This window comes from Aspergillus oryzae, chromosome 2 (genome assembly GCF_000184455.2).
Source record: "Aspergillus oryzae RIB40 DNA, chromosome 2".
Lineage (NCBI taxonomy): Eukaryota > Fungi > Ascomycota > Eurotiomycetes > Eurotiales > Aspergillaceae > Aspergillus > Aspergillus oryzae.
This window is the reverse complement of record NC_036436.1, coordinates 4,602,629-4,619,747: the sequence shown is the minus strand read 5'-3', so window position 1 is coordinate 4,619,747 and position 17,119 is coordinate 4,602,629. Positions and strand designations below refer to the sequence as shown.

At 49.2% G+C, this 17,119-nt stretch overlaps 5 protein-coding genes across 5 annotated transcripts; 2 read left to right on the top strand and 3 right to left on the bottom strand.

The window, feature by feature from the left end:
• Positions 1-2,030: 2,030 nt before the first annotated feature.
• Positions 2,031-2,564, top strand: AO090003000928 (transcription factor domain-containing protein; the record flags this gene model as incomplete). The annotated part of the gene is made up of 1 exon (XM_001819994.3): positions 2,031-2,564. One exon carries the CDS (start codon positions 2,031-2,033, stop codon positions 2,562-2,564), a length of 534 nt encoding a protein of 177 aa, XP_001820046.3.
• Positions 2,565-3,285: 721 nt separating this feature from the next.
• Positions 3,286-5,709, bottom strand: pab1 (polyadenylate-binding protein; the record flags this gene model as incomplete). Its single annotated transcript, XM_001819993.3, has 3 exons — positions 3,286-3,445; positions 3,513-4,144; positions 4,204-5,709. The coding sequence occupies 3 exons, from the start codon at positions 5,707-5,709 to the stop codon at positions 3,286-3,288; spliced, it is 2,298 nt and encodes a 765-aa protein (XP_001820045.1).
• Positions 5,710-7,116: 1,407 nt separating this feature from the next.
• Positions 7,117-10,852, bottom strand: AO090003000926 (HECT-type E3 ubiquitin-protein ligase; the record flags this gene model as incomplete). The annotated part of the gene is made up of 2 exons (XM_001819992.3): positions 7,117-7,788; positions 7,847-10,852. The coding sequence occupies 2 exons, from the start codon at positions 10,850-10,852 to the stop codon at positions 7,117-7,119; spliced, it is 3,678 nt and encodes a 1,225-aa protein (XP_001820044.3).
• A 912-nt stretch (positions 10,853-11,764) lies between these two features.
• AO090003000925 (mitochondrial 54S ribosomal protein mL41) lies at positions 11,765-12,203 on the bottom strand (the record flags this gene model as incomplete). The annotated part of the gene is made up of 2 exons (XM_001819991.3): positions 11,765-11,956; positions 12,021-12,203. The coding sequence occupies 2 exons, from the start codon at positions 12,201-12,203 to the stop codon at positions 11,765-11,767; spliced, it is 375 nt and encodes a 124-aa protein (XP_001820043.1).
• Positions 12,204-12,522: 319 nt separating this feature from the next.
• AO090003000924 (UTP14 family protein) lies at positions 12,523-15,505 on the top strand (the record flags this gene model as incomplete). Its single annotated transcript, XM_001819990.1, has 2 exons — positions 12,523-15,246; positions 15,323-15,505. The coding sequence occupies 2 exons, from the start codon at positions 12,523-12,525 to the stop codon at positions 15,503-15,505; spliced, it is 2,907 nt and encodes a 968-aa protein (XP_001820042.1).
• Positions 15,506-17,119: the final 1,614 nt, after the last annotated feature.

The window sequence follows — 17,119 nt, the reverse complement described above, 5'->3', positions numbered from 1 at the left end:
AGTAGCAGCATGAAGATTGCATACTCCTGTAGAGCATGTTCAGTAAACACCAACTTGTGGGAGGTTACCAGAGTGTTTCAGAGTCAGGGGTCAAGTGTAACGAGTGAAAGAGAATCGACCTTATACTAGTACTATATGAGAGTTGTGCAGACTGTATGAAAGTGGCTGACTAAGCTGGGATAGTATTCATAAAAACAGGAACTAAACCGGGGTTCGAGTCATGAAGTCTGACCCTCACCCTGAATGGGGGTTTCTGTCCAAAGATCACAATAAACACCTCCTTCCTCAGGAGTTCACTGTAGCTCTGGTACGCCTCATCCAGCGTCTGGCAAACACAATGTTTTGGCCAGAATGGAGTCTACGGATCTCACGTCTGGCCCGTCAGAAATCGGGTCCTTGACGGCACAATCTAACGAAGAGAGCCAATTTGTCGGGAGTTCCAGCGGGGTTTACTTTATTAATACGGTCCGACAGGCCTTTTCAAGAAACTTGGATACGTTAGATGCATCCTCCGGGCAAGAATTTCCGCATCCAGAGGACACCCTCGTTGGCAGTGATGGCTCGCACTATGACAAGCGCTCTGCCCCATCCTCCGTCAAAGCATCACCGATGCCGGGAGGCGATCAACCCTTTTGCCAATGGGAATATGACCCAGCAATGGCGGCTATACTGGGCCAAGCGCCGCCGCTGGACACCGCACGCGAACTCATGATGGTATATTTCAAAGTTTGGCACCCACTGTTTCCCTTTCTGCATGGGCCAACCTTCCTGCAAGCAATGGAACTGCTCTATTCCGATCACCGCAAAAGTCATTCTATTCCACCATCACCAGACCACCGAAATACATGCTGGACGGTGATCTTTCAGTGCGTGTTCAATTTAGCTAGCCATTTGAGGCCTGATCTGCGCCTTCCGTCAGAGTCTCGCATTGAGTCCTCGAGCAATATGCAGTCCTTGCTCAGTACTCTTACTTTCAGAAACGATCTCTCATCTTTACAGGCACTACTAGCATCCCAGTTATATTTGGTAACCAAAATGTCGCTTCGAACAGCATCGACGGTAGGCGGTTGCATGCTACGATCGATGATGCATGCAGGTCTCCATCGCTGTCCATTCCGATATAGGGAGCTCTCATCGCATGATCGGCAGTTACGCAAGAGGATCTTCTGGTGTGCATACGCTATTGACCGGTATCTAAGCCAGGCTCTTGGCCTTCCTCTTGGCATACAAGATTCTGATATCGACGTCTGCGCCCCAGGGGCCGACGAAATCCATTTCCCTGGATCACATAGAGCACACGGCCTCAGAATGGGGTTGTCTACTTGCAACCTCAATGATAGAGCATCTTCTGTACCAGAGAGAAGTGCCGATGCAATACAGCTACCGGCTGAGCAATCTGCTAGCCATGAATCCCATCAAAATACGCCCAGTGACTCCGAGCCACTCCAAAACAAAAGAGAAATCACTTTCGCAAGTTACGTTGAATCCGGCACACTCACTGGTAGAGCTCTAGAACTCTTCCACAAATCCATCCTCGTCCGCTCCATCCGCCGCAGCTCAGTCCTCTTCCTGATCACTGACGTCCACAAATGGTGGAACAGTCTCTCAATTGATCTCCAAACCTTAAATCCCCCAGTCGACCAAGACACCATGGCCGATAAGCCCTTCAACTTCGGACCCTTCTTCACCGTCCTATACCAACACCTCGTTCTCCTCATCAACCGACCATCTCTATCCCTAAGCCCCTCCACGCCCGAATTTTGCTCCGGCCTACAAACCTGTATCGGAGCCGCACGGGAAATCCTCACCGCACTCAAAGCCCAAATAGATGCAAAGCAAGCATTATTCTGGCCCGGATTTTTATCCGCCGCGTGGATGTCAGGTCTTGTTCTCGCCTTCGCCTGTCAACTTCGACAATACGTCTTATCCAAAGGATTACGGTAACCTCACCCCCTTCCAACCCTATGTCAACTGAAAACTAACCCAACCCAAACAGAGAAATCTCCAAATGCCTCGACTTCCTCCACCTCATGTCCCCACAATGGGAAACCGCCAAAAACTGCCACCGAGCATTAACCCTCCTATCTCGAAACATTCAACACTCAAGCACGGTCCCAACCTTACACAGACCCTCCGAACCCCCTCTGTCAAGAACCAGACCGGAGGACGATAACGACTTCGACACGCGCAAGAAACGCCGCCTAAATTCCCATCCCGTCACGAGGACTTCTCGACTAGGGTCTTCGAGCTTCGAGATGACCCTTGATGGAACGGTGCATCCTAGTGATAATGACGAGGATACTAATGACCCGGGTTTGGGTGTCCAGAATATGTCGTACTCTAATGACATCCAAGTGTCGAATAATCCGTCAGAACTGGTACAGGGTGGGACTAGGTTGCTATTGTCTCCTGATACCATTCAGAGTCCCGAGGACCGGCTTTTCTTTTCGGAGGGTGGTTCGCACAGTATGATGGATTTTGATTTAAATATGGTTGATTTGTTGCAGGGGGCGAACTTTGATAATTTGTTTGACATGTTTGGGCAGCAGTATCCGAGTTTCTGAACGGGTTGGCGATTGTGTATATATACTTTATATGGCTATCTGGTTGATATGACGAGTTTTATGGCTAATGATAGGAATCAATGATCTAATCTATTTTACTACGCTGTCTCCAGGGACCACTACTACGTCGAGAGTGGAGAAGAATAAAGATATACACAGCTACAGCAGAGAAGCGTATCCCGTGAGGAAGTCATAAGTCTATATTACACTCGTTTCAGATAGCAGGACGAGGTATGTAAGGTTAGGGAATAGGAAGCTCAAAGACATCACAACTTCCTCCCTCTTCGTGGCATGAATATTTGAGAAGTCATGGCATCCGAACAACTTTTCTCCGATCCCAAAATGTGTGGTGCTCTCCTTTGTTTTCCCCTTCTTCCAGTGTGCGTTTGCACAGCATCACCATAACACAACTACCGACACAAAGGAGTAGGCATAAGCATCGGGATCGATAAACTGTGTCGCTCACTAGATACGGGCAGGTGACACCGCTAAAAAAAGAACTTTTGGAAACCGAGGGATATCAGGACCAGGGGGAATAGGAAATAATGAAAAATGGTAGGAGGAAATAAGAGAAGAGTATCGTTAATTCGAGAAAGGGGATAAGGGTAGGTCATCAAAAAAGAAAAAAAAAAATATGGTGAATCAAAACTTCCGTGTCGGGAGACCCAGTTCAAAACTCCGTCCGAATCCACCGTGGATATCACACATTGAGACACAAAATTTACGACTTGTTCTCTTCGGTAGAGGTCTCCTTGGCAGCCTCCTTGGGCTTGGCAGCCTCTCCGGTCGCCTCGCTCTCGCCTCCCTTGTTCTTCATGTACTCATCATAAACGTTCAGGGCCTCGTCGACCTTGGCGCGCAGGGCCTCCTCATCCTCAAGCCTAGATTGATCAATATCAGCAATTTACTCCGCAGCATAAGAGATTCGCGGTTCAATGTGGCACTTACAAGCTAAGTAATTCGGTGTTCTCCATCTCTAGAAGCATACCAGTGATCTTGCCTGCCAACTCAGGTTGCTGAGCTTGGATCTTGGGGTAGAGGGCCTCACCCAGCATTTGCTTCTGCTGAGGAGGGGGGGCGGCTGAGAGAGCCTGGGCGGTGAGACCACCGGCAACGGCCTCCTCGGGACGTCCGGCAGGGGCCTGAGCGGCGTTCTGTCCACGGCCACCTTGACCAGGACGCATCTGGCCTTGCTGGACGGGCACACCACCGCGGCCTTGTCCATAGCCAGGGCCACGCATACCCTGACCCATGTTGGGCATTCCGGGAACCTGACCACGGCCACCAGCACCGCGTCCGAACTGCACCTGAGCCATGCCCTGAGGGTAGCCCATGCCGTTAGGAACAGGGCCCTGCATGGCGCCCATGGGGATGCCCTGGAAGTTAGGAGGAAGCTGCTGGTTGGGGCCCATGCCACGACCACCCTGCTGACCAGGGAAAGGACCAGGGTACTGACCGGGGCGTCCACCTGGGATACCAGCCATCACCATACCGGGTTGAGGAGGGAAGGCAATGCCACCGCGCTGACCGGGAATGAAGCCCTGCTGGCCAGGTCCGTAGAAAACGGCGGGCTGCATGTACTAGAGCTGGCGTTAGTATGGAGGGCAAAATTGTGACTACATGGCAAAGGAAAACTTACGGGCTGGGGCATGCCAGCGGCAGCGGCAGCCTGCTGCTGTCTGATAGTGTTGCGAGCCTGAATGCTGGCCTCCAGCTGGCTTCTGCGGACGTCCTTGCGCTGAGCAAGGGCAACATAAAGAGGCTTGCCGTTGACCATTCTCTGGTTCATCTCAGTGACAGCCTTGGAGGCTTCATCGGGGCTGCTGAAGCAGACGAAACCAAAGCCCTTGCTCTTTCCGAGACCCTTCTTATCGGCCTTCTTCGACTCCTTGTCCTCCTTTTTCTCATCGCCAGAGTCAGCGGGCTTTTCCTCGGTCTTCTCGGCCTTCTCAGCCTCTGAGGATTCCTTCTCGTTCTCCTTGGTGGCTTCCTTGTTCTCCTTCTCCTTGTCGGACTCTGGAGTCTGAGTACGCTCAATGTTGGTGTCGCGCATGACCTTGGCAGAGGTGATGGTGCCATAAGGTCCGAAGAGCTCGCGCAGCTTCTCATCATCAACGTCGTCGGTGAGGTTCTTCACGTAAAGGTTCACACCCTGGTACTTGGAGGCCTTCTCCAAGCGGGCAGCCTCGTACTGCTTGCGCAGCTCCTCCTCACGCTCGTGCTTCTTCTGAGCACGGCCGACATAGAGCTTCTGGGTACGGATCTCCTTCTCATTCATCTCGTCAACGGCGGCCTGCGCGCTCTCGTGGGTAGAGAAGTTGACGAAACCGAAACCACGGCTCTTGCCCTCCTGGTCACGGCTGAGGGTGGCGGAGGTGATCTCACCGAATTTTTCGAAGAGCTCACGGAACTCCTCCTCGGTGACATCCTGGTCAATGTTCTTAATGTAGACGTTGGTGAAGTTGGCCTTCATCTCCTCGAACTTGCTCTGGCGGTCCTTCTTCGAGATGTGGTGGCCAACGAAGACCTTCTTGTCGTTCAGCAACATGCCGTTGACGTGCTTGATGGCGTTGTTAGCAGCCTCAGCAGTCTCGTAGTGGACGAAACCGTATCCCTTAGAGTTGCCGAACTCATCCTGGGCGACCTTGCAGCTGAGGATGTTACCGAAGGCAGCAAAGGTATCGTGAAGAGCCTTGTTGTCGATGGCGCTATCCAGGTTCTTGATGAACACGTTGCCCTGGCCAGTCTTACGCAGAGCGGGGTCACGCTGAGACCACATGATACGGCAGGGCTTGCCCTTGATCAGGGTGTAGTTCAGATCTTCGAGAGCACGCTCACCGTCGGCGGTGTTGTTGTAGTTGACATAAGCATATCCCAGAGAGCGTCTGGTAACAGCATCACGGCAGACACGGATGGAAGCAACCTGGCCGATGGAAGAGAAAAGCTCATAGAGCATGGCCTCAGTCACAGAGGGGTCGAGTTCACCGACATAGAGAGAGGCAGAGTGGGGCTGGGAAGCATTGGGAGCAGTGGTGCTCTCAACAGCAGTGACCTCGGGAGCAGGAGCAGCAGGAGTGGTGCTGGTCTCGGGGGTGCTGGTGACATTGCTGTCAGCAGCGGGGGTGGTAGAGGCGTCGGCAGACATTTTGATGATTTTTAGGTTTTATTTCTTTTGAGCTACAGGTGCAAGGATAAGATTAGTATGAGATAACCCTTATCGAAAGTGGGACAAATGATGAGTGGGAAAAGGTAGGTGGAAAATGTGCCCCTCCTCCAGTTCGGTGATGTGCTCTGCAATTACAATGACCAGCCAAACACTGAACGTAGATGCAGAGGTCCGAGTGAGAGGAAGCAAGAACCACAGACGGTGTACGTGGTAGAATAGAAGAGATGAGATGCTCTTGTCTTGTGTGAGGTCACACTATCGGCAAGACCAGCTGGGCACGGCAAGGAAATCAAAGGGCAAGACTGGGGTCAGCGCGATAGACGTACGACCTAAGTCAACAATCCACACAGGATCTGAAATAGAAGGTAGGAGATGGAGAGGAATGGCGATGCGAAGGACGCGATCACGAGGGATAGAGAAAAGGCGGCAAAAGGAAATTCTTCCACACACCGCACAGTCCGAAGAAAGTTGGGAAAATAGTCGCCTCAAAGTATAGAAACCGGGCGATGTCTTTTTCTAGATTTTTCGGGTTTTTTTAAATTTTTTTCTTCGACAATTTTCGAAAGAAAAGGGGAGGGATGTAGAAGAGGGATAAGAAGAAAAAAAGGATTGCTGGTTGAGGCAGCAGAAAGGGTTTTTTTTTTGGAGGAAGAGAAGAAAAGAAAGAAAGAGAAAAAGCGGATGCAGTAAGAAGAAAGCGATGACCGCCTTCTTCCTTTTTTTTTTTTTTCTTTTTTTCCTTTTCTGCAAAAAAAGTCAAGAGGACTTTTCTTTTCTCTCTTTGGCCCCAATATGAAACTAATCCCAGATAGGCCTAGCGTCTGTTGCCGCTTCAAGAATCCAGGGCTACTGTTCTGATTGTCAGTTACGTATTGAGGATTGTGTATTGTGCAGTGGCTCTCTTACCGGCAAATCACGAGACTGCAATCATAGGCGCATAGGGCTTATCGCGATTAACATCCCTTCCCCTCTCTTCATTGGATCCTTATGGTATGGAAACCCAACATCGCTCAACCGTCACATTTCCAAGAGTGCATACAAACATTTCAGTGAAAAAAAGAAAAAATAAAAATAAAAATAAAATAAAATAAAATTATATTATCCATGGTTTCAATGTTCCTGCCTGATGCGTAAATTACTAACTGGACATGGGCCTTAATACCGGTCCAGAGATTTTACAACTGTAAATATGCGAGGGGCAAAAGGTCCCAGATACAAAGAGAAGCGAATAAACAGAGAATAACAAACATCAAGGTAATTCCGCCAGGACGCCACAGCTATGCAACCCAGTAACTATTCACTTTGTGCGCAATATATAATCTGTACGTCTATGTATGTGCGATCGTACCCTCCATTCCGGTTCTCTATAGCAATAACACAATTGGCTCAACTAAGATCAAAACCGGCGCCAGAGTTGATGGCATAAAGAAGCTTTTCTCGTAGGGTGTTGGCGTTGGTATAACGAGGCAGCTTCAGAAGGTTCACGCAGGTACTTGTACTAGGAAGCCGCTCCTGGTCCTCACTGGAATCACGAATGCTGAAACGTGGGTTCAAATGACTGAATCCCAGTAGAGGGGCTCGCGGAGTGGACGTCACAAATCGTAGCACCTTCTGTCGCTCCTCGTTGGTCATCTTATGCATGACCTCCCAGAACAGCTGGATCGTCGGATGCTCTTCCCTATCGTCGCCAATGGTATACACCCCTCCGTATTGAGTGTTGCGCCTCAAATCCGAAACGTCAATATCCCCTGACTCGCCACTAACCAAGGTCTGCAGTTCCGACTGGTTGAACATTGACAACCACGAAGGTTGTATAATCTGCCCCAAGCCTTGGAGAAAGGCGTTCGTTTGCAGCGCGGGCTGTGCCTGTAGACGGTACCGAGCAATATATGAAATATACACGAGCCGGTTCTGGTTGGTTACAGGTATATCTGACCCGTGAGGTTTGAGGTCCCGAGTGATTGTGCGACTTCTCCCGTCCGAAAGAGGTATGATGTCAGTGACGGTGAAGTTTAAAGAGAAGTCTTCCACATCTCCAGGGTAGTTTTTCAGTTGCAACTATAGAAAAGTTAGCTTGCAGATAGAAACGTTGTCTCTTTCGTCCATCATCACTTACCAATCCTTGATATAGTCCCTGATCGAGGTCTTTGAGGTCATTAAGGTTGGCTCGATATGCTGTTTCCTTTTGTGCCGAGCCCGTGCCTCCCGTCAAAGCCCATTTCAGCAGGAAAAACGGCGCAAAGTTCACATCGACCAAGATTCCCTCGTAAAGACACTTTCCTATAACACGCCCCAAGAACTCATACCGCCTGAGCAAATCACGGATATTGTCATTCCAGTCCGGGCTATTCTCAGCAAGCCCGACCTGTCTCAAGAGCTCCCTACGATGCTCGACCGCAGCTGGGTTCGGGTAGAGTAGATGTTGTTCGTTCTCTTCAAACAAGTTCAGGTCACTTATCGATTTAAATGCCTCATTCGTGACGCTGGTTAGAAATTCCTTCGTCACACCGCCGCCATCAATCCCCGCTTCCGGTGTGTTGAACTTGTCAATGAATGTGATCTGTATAGGTTCTTTGAGGCCTTCGCCGAGTTCATAGAATTGATCAAATGCATCTTTGAACACACTCTCGCGCCTGATGTTTGCATGGTGCCGGCCAAGAATATCCTGCACCGCAGGTCGCCCATCGATCATACGCCCCATTGAGGCCTGGGCTACAGACATACGCCAAGCATCCGGATCGATGTACCCTTGCCGTCTGCGTATCTGATCACGATAAATAAATTCTCGAAATATTTGCACCCGGGTATGAAAAGGAATGAAGAACGGCATGTTTCTCAGTATTTCGAGTCTAGGAGCCACCGCCTCCAGTTGTTTCCTGCGAGCTGCTTGTTGTTGACGTCGTCTAAGAGCCTCAATTCGCCGTGTCTGTTGAGCACGGCCTGTACCGATTAGTCCCAATGACGATTCATAATAAGCATCATCCATTAAATCATCTTGTCCTTCCCCTTCTTCCTCATCCTGGAGTTGGTGTCTATTCTCTTCTTCCGCTACAACTGCAGGGATGAAGCCCTCCATGTCAAAGCGATTGGTCATCAGCCAGTGTCCGTCAGGAAGGAACTTGCGTCGCGAATCACGCTCATGGATCATCCTCAACAGACCAGTCACGAGGCCTTTGAAATAGTCGAGCGGAATTCCCGTCACTCCAGATAGCCCCTTCTCCTTATTTTTCATTTCGAGATCCCGAACGCTTGAAACGGTGTCAGATGGGGTAACAGAGGAGCTGAAATAACTCCGAATCCCTCCACTGTCATGAACAGTTTCATCTTCATTCAAATCTGCAGAGTTCCAGTACAGAGTAAATGCCAGGTTTTTCAAGAATATCGTCATATCCTTGATATCTGCCAAAGGAAGAGCGCTCTCCTTGGTCCATGAAACCCTAGTATTCGACGAAGCAGTAAACGAAGATCCGCTAGAAAAAAACTCTTCGTCATCCATAACTTTCAGGACAAACGTATACAGCTCAAGGAAGAGGAGAATAATCATCCACTCTTCGTCACGCTCTTTGTGCGATATGCTCGGTAGTCTGGCCTCATTCGTATCGCTGGCTGGTTTCAGTAAGGTCAACACCTTGGTTGAATCTTCGCTTATTGTATTGAATATTTTACTGGATCTGGATGCTTGCCAGAAATATTTGATAGCCGGTATTCTCGACCCAGGTTGGCCTGCCAATCGATCATCCGAGACAGCAGATCCCAGATACAACCACATTCGAATATCATCGCCTCGCCGAGGAAATACCCTCAAAAGAGTCAGGGCGTATGTCGCAAGGATTTTCGCCTCCCGCGACGCATCAGATTGTGAATTTGCCAGGTCACGTTGAGACAAATGACTAGATTGCAAATCAGAAAGCAATCCGGTTATACTTCCCTGGTTGACAAGACTGAATAGCTGTTCCTTGATAAATGGATGCAGTGGTGCTCTGTCAGGTGTGTCGTCAAAATCGGTGACCTCCCCAGATTCCAGACGTCGCGATATATGCACAGCAGTAGAGTTGAGTAGGTCCGAGACAACCTTCACAAAACCAGACTCAGGTGCTTTATATCCGGCCTGGCTTCCCAGAGCATACCTGTGGAAGAATATGAAATATGAAAGTATCCAAAGGCGGGCATCCACATCATCGGAGTTTTGAGGACTATCTTTAAAATGAGACTGTAAGGGCTCGAACGCGGACGTCAGCAATTTATAATTGATATTATTAGCAAGCCCATCCAGTGTCCCTAGGTACGTTTGAAGATCTGGAATAGTCAAGTAGCTCCTTGCAAACCATTCATAGGCAGTGAGCGTTTCGGCAGTTATCGGTCGAAGCAATGCTAAAACTGTTTGAACGAGGTTATCTCTCGACAGAAGACACCTTGAGGAGATTGCATCTATATCTTTCGTGAGAGAAACCATTACGGAGTAATACTCTTGGGCTAAGCGAGCCATTTGCTTCGGGATAAGGTCCGTTAAAAACATCAACAACTCGAGAAGAGGCCACAAGGCAATCGCTGGCACTGTCGGAGCGGTAGCTGAGTGCAGCACACGTAGAGTCAACCTTGCCAGGCGTTTCAAAGGTGTTATCCACTCTCCTTCGGTTGCAATAGTAGGCACCTTGTGTAGAGTTTTTTGGAATGCTTTTGAAAAGTAGGCAAGTCGGAGTATATCACCACTGTTTCGGGGCTCCAGGAACTGTACCAACAGCCGCAACTGCGACAGGCACTTTGCTGCGGTAACATAGTGAGGCGAAGTCTGCACAGCATCGTGGGCTATTTCATCGAATGATAGGAGGAGTTCCGACCTCTGTTGCTCAGTGGCATCCCACTCTGCTCGCCATGCACTGCACGTTATCTTCCTACTTCGATAACCCCGCCATGTCCGCTGCACGATCCTGGTCGCGCCCAACCGTTCTCTCTCTTGTTGCCTTAGTAGACGCTCTTGCTGTGCAACTGCCAGAGTATTCTGGGGCCCTGTGCCATGAGGGTGTTGCCTTCCGGAAGGAAATGCGGCGAAAGGGTTCGTATTGCGACCTCCGAGATTAACCTGCCGCGGACGGCGAGAGTTACCCGTGAATGACTGGAACATAGTCCGTAGCTTGGTTATTTCGCTCAGGCTTTAGGGATTTTTAAAAGACCAGGTTCACCGGATTGAAAAGCTGCTGCAAACTATGAGGAGCAAGATAAGAGAGCCCCCATATCGCAAACGGGCAGAGTTGGCTTGAACCTCAGAGATGGTGGAAGTCCGATGAGTTGTTGCGCTATGACATACGCTTGAGCTTCAGGGTATTGCCACGTACCATATGGCGAAAAGTGCATATTGCCACGCACTCGGACGCCACCGAAACTTCCATCAGCGGGATTTATAATTAATGGAATGAATGAGAAGACCTGCTTTGTTTAAGGAGGCATTGTTACTATTTATACCTGTCTCCCAAGTGTCTCGCTTATCGGTAAAGGAGAGAGGCATCCTACTTGCCAGAGCATGCTTGGAGGAGTCTTGAGTCAACGGATATACTGGCCATGGCAGCAAACACCGCCAAAGGGCATTCATCAGATCATCTAATTCATTTGGTACTCTGACAAAGTCTTTCTATACGACATGCTGAAGAAAGATAAATGAAGAGGCTGAGATGCAAAACCCAAAAATGCGCCCGCAAAAGAGTATAAGAACATCCAAGAGGTGTAGTGACAGTAGCCAAGAGACATTGCCTGCTTCCCTGCCACTTGGTATCTTGTGCAAAAGTGCGAAGGTGGTTTTCCCTGAAAAGAGCATGAGCCTGTTCAAATCACCATACACCGCACATAAAGTACAATATAATAATAATACAAAAGGGTTCAAATCAAGCGATGTAGGCGCGGATAACTGCGATGCCTTATGTGAGCCAGTGGTATGCACAAGCGAGAGCCTGAAACGAGGTTGAAGGTTTCTTCGTGCAGTCCCACGTAATGGCCTGCCTTAGCTCCCACCGATATCACCCTAATCCTTGGATGAGATAGACTATTGACGGGATGTCTCTTGTTCGAGTCGCTCCTGCTCAAGTACCTCTTGGCCATTGTCCGAAGCCCACATGTCAAGATAGTCCTTCCCACCAAATGCTCGTTCGACTGTGATCAACTTGCTATCCTTCTCCATGTCTCTGGTGTATTTGGACTTTGTTGGGGCCATGCGTTGCGTGACGAAGGGGGTAAGCTGTAGTGAAATGTCAACCATCCAGGTTTGGGAACAGTCTTGTGAAAACGATCAACGGCCATACCTTAAATTCACCCAAGTTTTCAGGAACAACAAAGGTTCGGACTTTTTTCCAGTCGATCACATACGAGCCGTTCTTCGCGAAGTAACCCATCGCGCCAGTGCGGTTTCCTTTATAGTAGCCACCATTGACCTGCTTAGTCGTTAAGCGCAGTCGCGCCATCATCGGTTGTGAAGGCTTGAACATTGTGGCGATGCTGTGAGCAATTGGCCAGCAGAACCTACTGGATAGATTTGCGGAGACGTGCAATAATACCAATGTCGGAGTCGGAGGAAGGATTTGAAAGTCGGCGGCGCTAAGACCAACTTAGGTCCGTATCCGCCAAGAACCTGAACTTTTTTTTGATCTGCGGATAAGAAAAAAAAAAATATTAATTCCAACTACCACACTCCACACTCTTACTTGTTGAGCAGTGCATACGAAGGTTTCAGGGCTATGATTAAGATCGTGAATATATTCTTTATACGATCTTGCCTCTTAGCGTTTATATAAAGGTCCCGCAACAATGCCCCGCAAGCAAACCCAGTTGCGCGGTCCTCGAGATCAAGCACCTAAAAAACAACCTCAAAAGAAGAAATCTAGCAAAGCTTTGAATGCTCTTGCTATCGCAGAGGCCCAATTTCCCATCAAACCAAAGATTCGACGGAACCGTTTAGGCGATGATGATGACCTATCCAAGCGGAAGCGGCATTCCGGTCGCGACATGGACGATTCAGACGAGCCCGATAACAAGCGTCGTCGGACAGGTGCCGAGTCCTCCGACCTAAGTGAAAACGGTGGTAGTGATGGAGAAGGCCATAAGTGGAGACTTGGGGAAGTCGATAGTGACGATGATAGCGAAGTGGACAGTGATGAGGCCATGGGCTCTAGTGATGAGGAAAGATTCGAAGGCTTCAGTTTCCGGGGAAGCTCTTCGGCCAAACCGATCCGAAAGGGCTCCGAACCAAAGAAAAGTGGTCGCCAGATTAACTTGTCCGAAGATGTGGAAGATTCCGAAGATGGCGAAATGGACGAAGATGAAGATGATCTTGGTGAAGATGCAGTGGATTTGACTACAGCTTGGGATATGAATACAGCAGAAGAGGAAGAAGCAGAAAAGCGAAAGTCCTCGAAGGCGAAGAAAGCAGCCGAGGAATTCGATGATGATGATCACTCAGAGGAAGGCGGCTCCGAAAGTGACGAGGACGACGATGATAGCAGTTTCGGTGATGAGAGCGAGCTGGAGCTCTCTGACAACGAGGATACTGGTAATGAGCACGGTCTTTCGAAACTACAAGATTTTGTCAACTCTATGGAAACAGATTCTGCTAAGAAGTCAACGCGCAAAACAAACGGTGGACAGGAACATGGCAATCCAACGGAATTCGGATTGTCATCTACACGGAAATTGACTGTGGCCGACCTTTTACCCTCTATTACAGACTCGCGCTTGAAGAGCTCCCTGAAACATGTAGATTCAGCTATTTCTACGCACAAATCGTCCGGCGTACCTGGAAAACTAGATGCTCCTCTTGCAAAGCGTCAACAAGACCGGCTGGACCGAGCTGCTGCGTATGAGAAGAGCAAGGAAACCTTGGATCGCTGGCTAGAGACTGTTAAGGCAAATCGCAGGGCGGAACACCTTATGTTTCCCCTTCCCGATCCTGAAGGCAATCAGACGCACCGCTTAGGTGCTGCAGAGCCCCGAACGGATCTCGAAAGCACTATCCAAAATATCCTAATCGAGAGTGGCTTGGCAGAAGCAAACGGCAAATCAGCCGAAGACCAAGTACAGGAATTCGAGGAACTACAAGCGCGAAAACTGCCTATTGAGGAGATTCGGGCACGCAGAGCAGAGTTGCGGAAACGACGTGATTTACTTTTCCGAGAAGAAGTGCGAGCTAAACGGATCAAGAAGATCAAGAGCAAGTCATACCGTCGAGTGCATCGTAAAGAGCGAGAGAAGTTGGAGCAGCAAGAACGGCAGGCCCTTCTCGAAGCCGGTGTGGACATTGATGAACAAGAGCGAGAACAAAATGAACGGCGCAGGGCAGAGGCGAGAATGGGCTCAAAACATAAGGAGAGCAAATGGGCAAAGAGCCTTAAGCAGACGGGTCGAACTGCATGGGATGAGGAAGCCCGACTCGGCACAGCTGACTTGGCCTTAAAGGAGGAGGAGTTACGGCGGCGTATCGAGGGAAAGCGTATATCGCATGGGGACGAAGACTATCTGGGTTCGTCCAGTTCGGAATCTGAGGATGATGATCCTTGGAACGAAGAAGATAGCTCTGATGCGGAGAAGCGCAAACTTCGCGAGAAGCTAGATAAGCTCGAACATGGCAGTGATGTCGAATCAGAACTGAAGGGCCCTCACGCCAAGCTGCTTTCGATGAAGTTCATGCAGAACGCGGAGGCTGCGCGCAAAGCGCAGAACGACGCTGAAATCCGACGCCTCAATCGTGAACTCCATGGAGAAGAATCCCACTCAGAAGCCGAATCCGAGGTTGGCCGACGTAAATTTGGTCATTCTAAGGATTCGAAGTCAGCCCCAGAGAGCAAATCAAAATCACACGCTCGTAATGAGTTCGAAGAGGCCCCAGGATCAGATGATGAAGATGCTCGAGCTTCCGAGGTGGACCAAGATGTTGACATTATAGTCAATCGGCCTGACAAGAGAAAACCGGCAGGGTCTGATAAGAAGTCTCGTACACGTGGCACATCTGCGTCCTCCAGCCAGAAAGAAGATGCTGCTGAAGATGAGAATCCCTGGTTAATTCAGACGAGTAGGAACAACCGTCGAACAACAGCGGATGATTCACAGCAAGGGCTTGACATTGCTGTGGATGGAGGGAAGCCTGATAACACAAAGTCCAAGTCCATACCCCACAATCAGAAAGAGAAGCCGGTCATACCTCCCAAAAAGCAACATATGGACGAGGGCGATGATAGTGATGATGACGGCAACGTGCCAGTGCTTCTCAAGAATCATGACCTCGTTAAGAGAGCATTTGCTGGGGATGAGGTTGTGCAAGACTTTGAACAAGAGAAACATGACACTATCAAGGAGGAAGATGACCAAGTGATTGATAATACCTTGCCAGGTTGGGGCAATTGGGCGGGTGATGGCATCAGTAAAAAGCAGCAGAAGCGACAGAAACGGTTCCTTACCACTGTTGAGGGTGTTAAGCCTGAGAACAGAAAAGACGCCAAACTCTCCCGCGTCATCATCAACGAGAAACGGGTTAAGAAGGTAAGACGACTCTTGTTGAGGCAATGTTCCATTAACCATTGATCATCAGATGCTAATATTTCACTCCCCCATCTAGAACAATAAATATTTGGCCACCCAGCTCCCTCACCCCTTCGAGTCCAGACAACAGTACGAGAGATCTCTCCGTTTGCCTATTGGCCCCGAGTGGTCGACGAAGGAAACTTTGCAGAACGCAACCAAGCCTCGTGTGATGATCAAACAGGGCATCATCAAGCCCATGGAGAAGCCTATGATCTAATCGCAATACGTTGGCTACAGGACGGCTGTTGGCGTCAAGAATGCAATTGGCGGTCGCTGACACCGGTGGCCCTCTATTCTACTTGTCATTTCTGCCTTCTGGTGTGTTAATAATTAGACTGCAGGGCCTACGTCACGATGCACTATCATTCGATTAGATGACCAGCAAGAAGGAAAAGAGTTATGATTCCCAATTTGGTTTACATTTGGCGATAAAAGTTTGAGTCTATGCTCCCCCTGTATATATCCGGTGTATAGACCGCCAGGACAATCACTGCGGAGCTCCCTGTGAAACTTCTTATACAATACACTTCGTAGTGAAGTAGCTATCTAGGGAGGTAGTGAGCCCTATATCAATCATAGTGGGACAAATGATCGGGTCGGGTGAGCTCTTGCCTGCCTGAGGCGTCTGTCGTCCGTCAGGCGCCACGAGCGTCATCTGTACTTCGTCGCGTAACGCCTCGATTTCCATGTAACATAACCCCAACACTTTAATTTTCACCCTGCAAGGGAATTGGTGGAGACCGACCTTCGTGGTCGGCCACATGGACGGTCAAGTCGATCAACTGCAAGATTTCGGAATTGTCCCCGTGTACTCCGTATCATTCACTCATTCATTCATTGCTTTCCCGAACAATACTATTGGAATGCATCTCACGACATCCTTCATAGTAATCGTTCTTCATGGGGAAAAAGTCTGATTTAGTACTGGACACTGCAGACCTTTCTCATGCTATTCAAGGACTCACGTGTGTTTGCAGTCACAACCAAGAGCCTAGAGTATTTTAGTCGCCTAGTTTGCTCCACATCTGCTCCCGCTTCCTTGGGCAACATGCAAGATCATTCAATTCTATGCATCCCACCATCAAATAACTACTATTGACTTGAACCCAATCAGGCGATCTAATTTATCATCTAGGTAAGTCATCCACACTGGATACATACCCGCTGGTGGGGAAAGATGCGTGGCAGAACACGAATCTCGCTACAGCATAACGCGGGTAGTAGTTAGATCGGCGCATTCCATTGTTGACTCCTACATTGCTCTTCCTATTTGGGCGCCCACCAGCGTTATTTGTTTTCACTTCCTATACTAACATCCATGTAGATCGGCATTCTCGTTACACATTGCAGGCAACGCACTGCAGACAGCTGTGTCATCTGGTATCCCTTCACACGGTAACGGAGTTGTCTGCTCGGACTTGTCTACATTCTTGCGAGGTGCGACTGGAATTTAGCTATATTCCTTGTGGAAGCCACATCTAGATTGTGAGTGTTCTTAATCTCTTCATGAATGACCTTCTCGCTCCGGGACTATCTTCGTCTGTCTTGCCTTTGTCGTTTTTTCTTTTCTACATTCCCTGAGCACCAGAAGCCTGGGCTGCCGTATACTTCGGGTGACTTTTGTGAGCCCCTGCGGGTTTCATGATCAACTTTGATAGTTACCACTGGGGTTGCCGCTAAATGCCTGGAACTGCTTGCTGTTTTGGGAGATTTATGTCAGTTGGACTTTTGTGAATACTTGCGTACTTTTGAGGGCTCCTGAATCTGTAGCAAAGATACCCCATTACGGGACGTGGAAAAAGGACTTCGGGTTTATTCTTTCTGCATTACC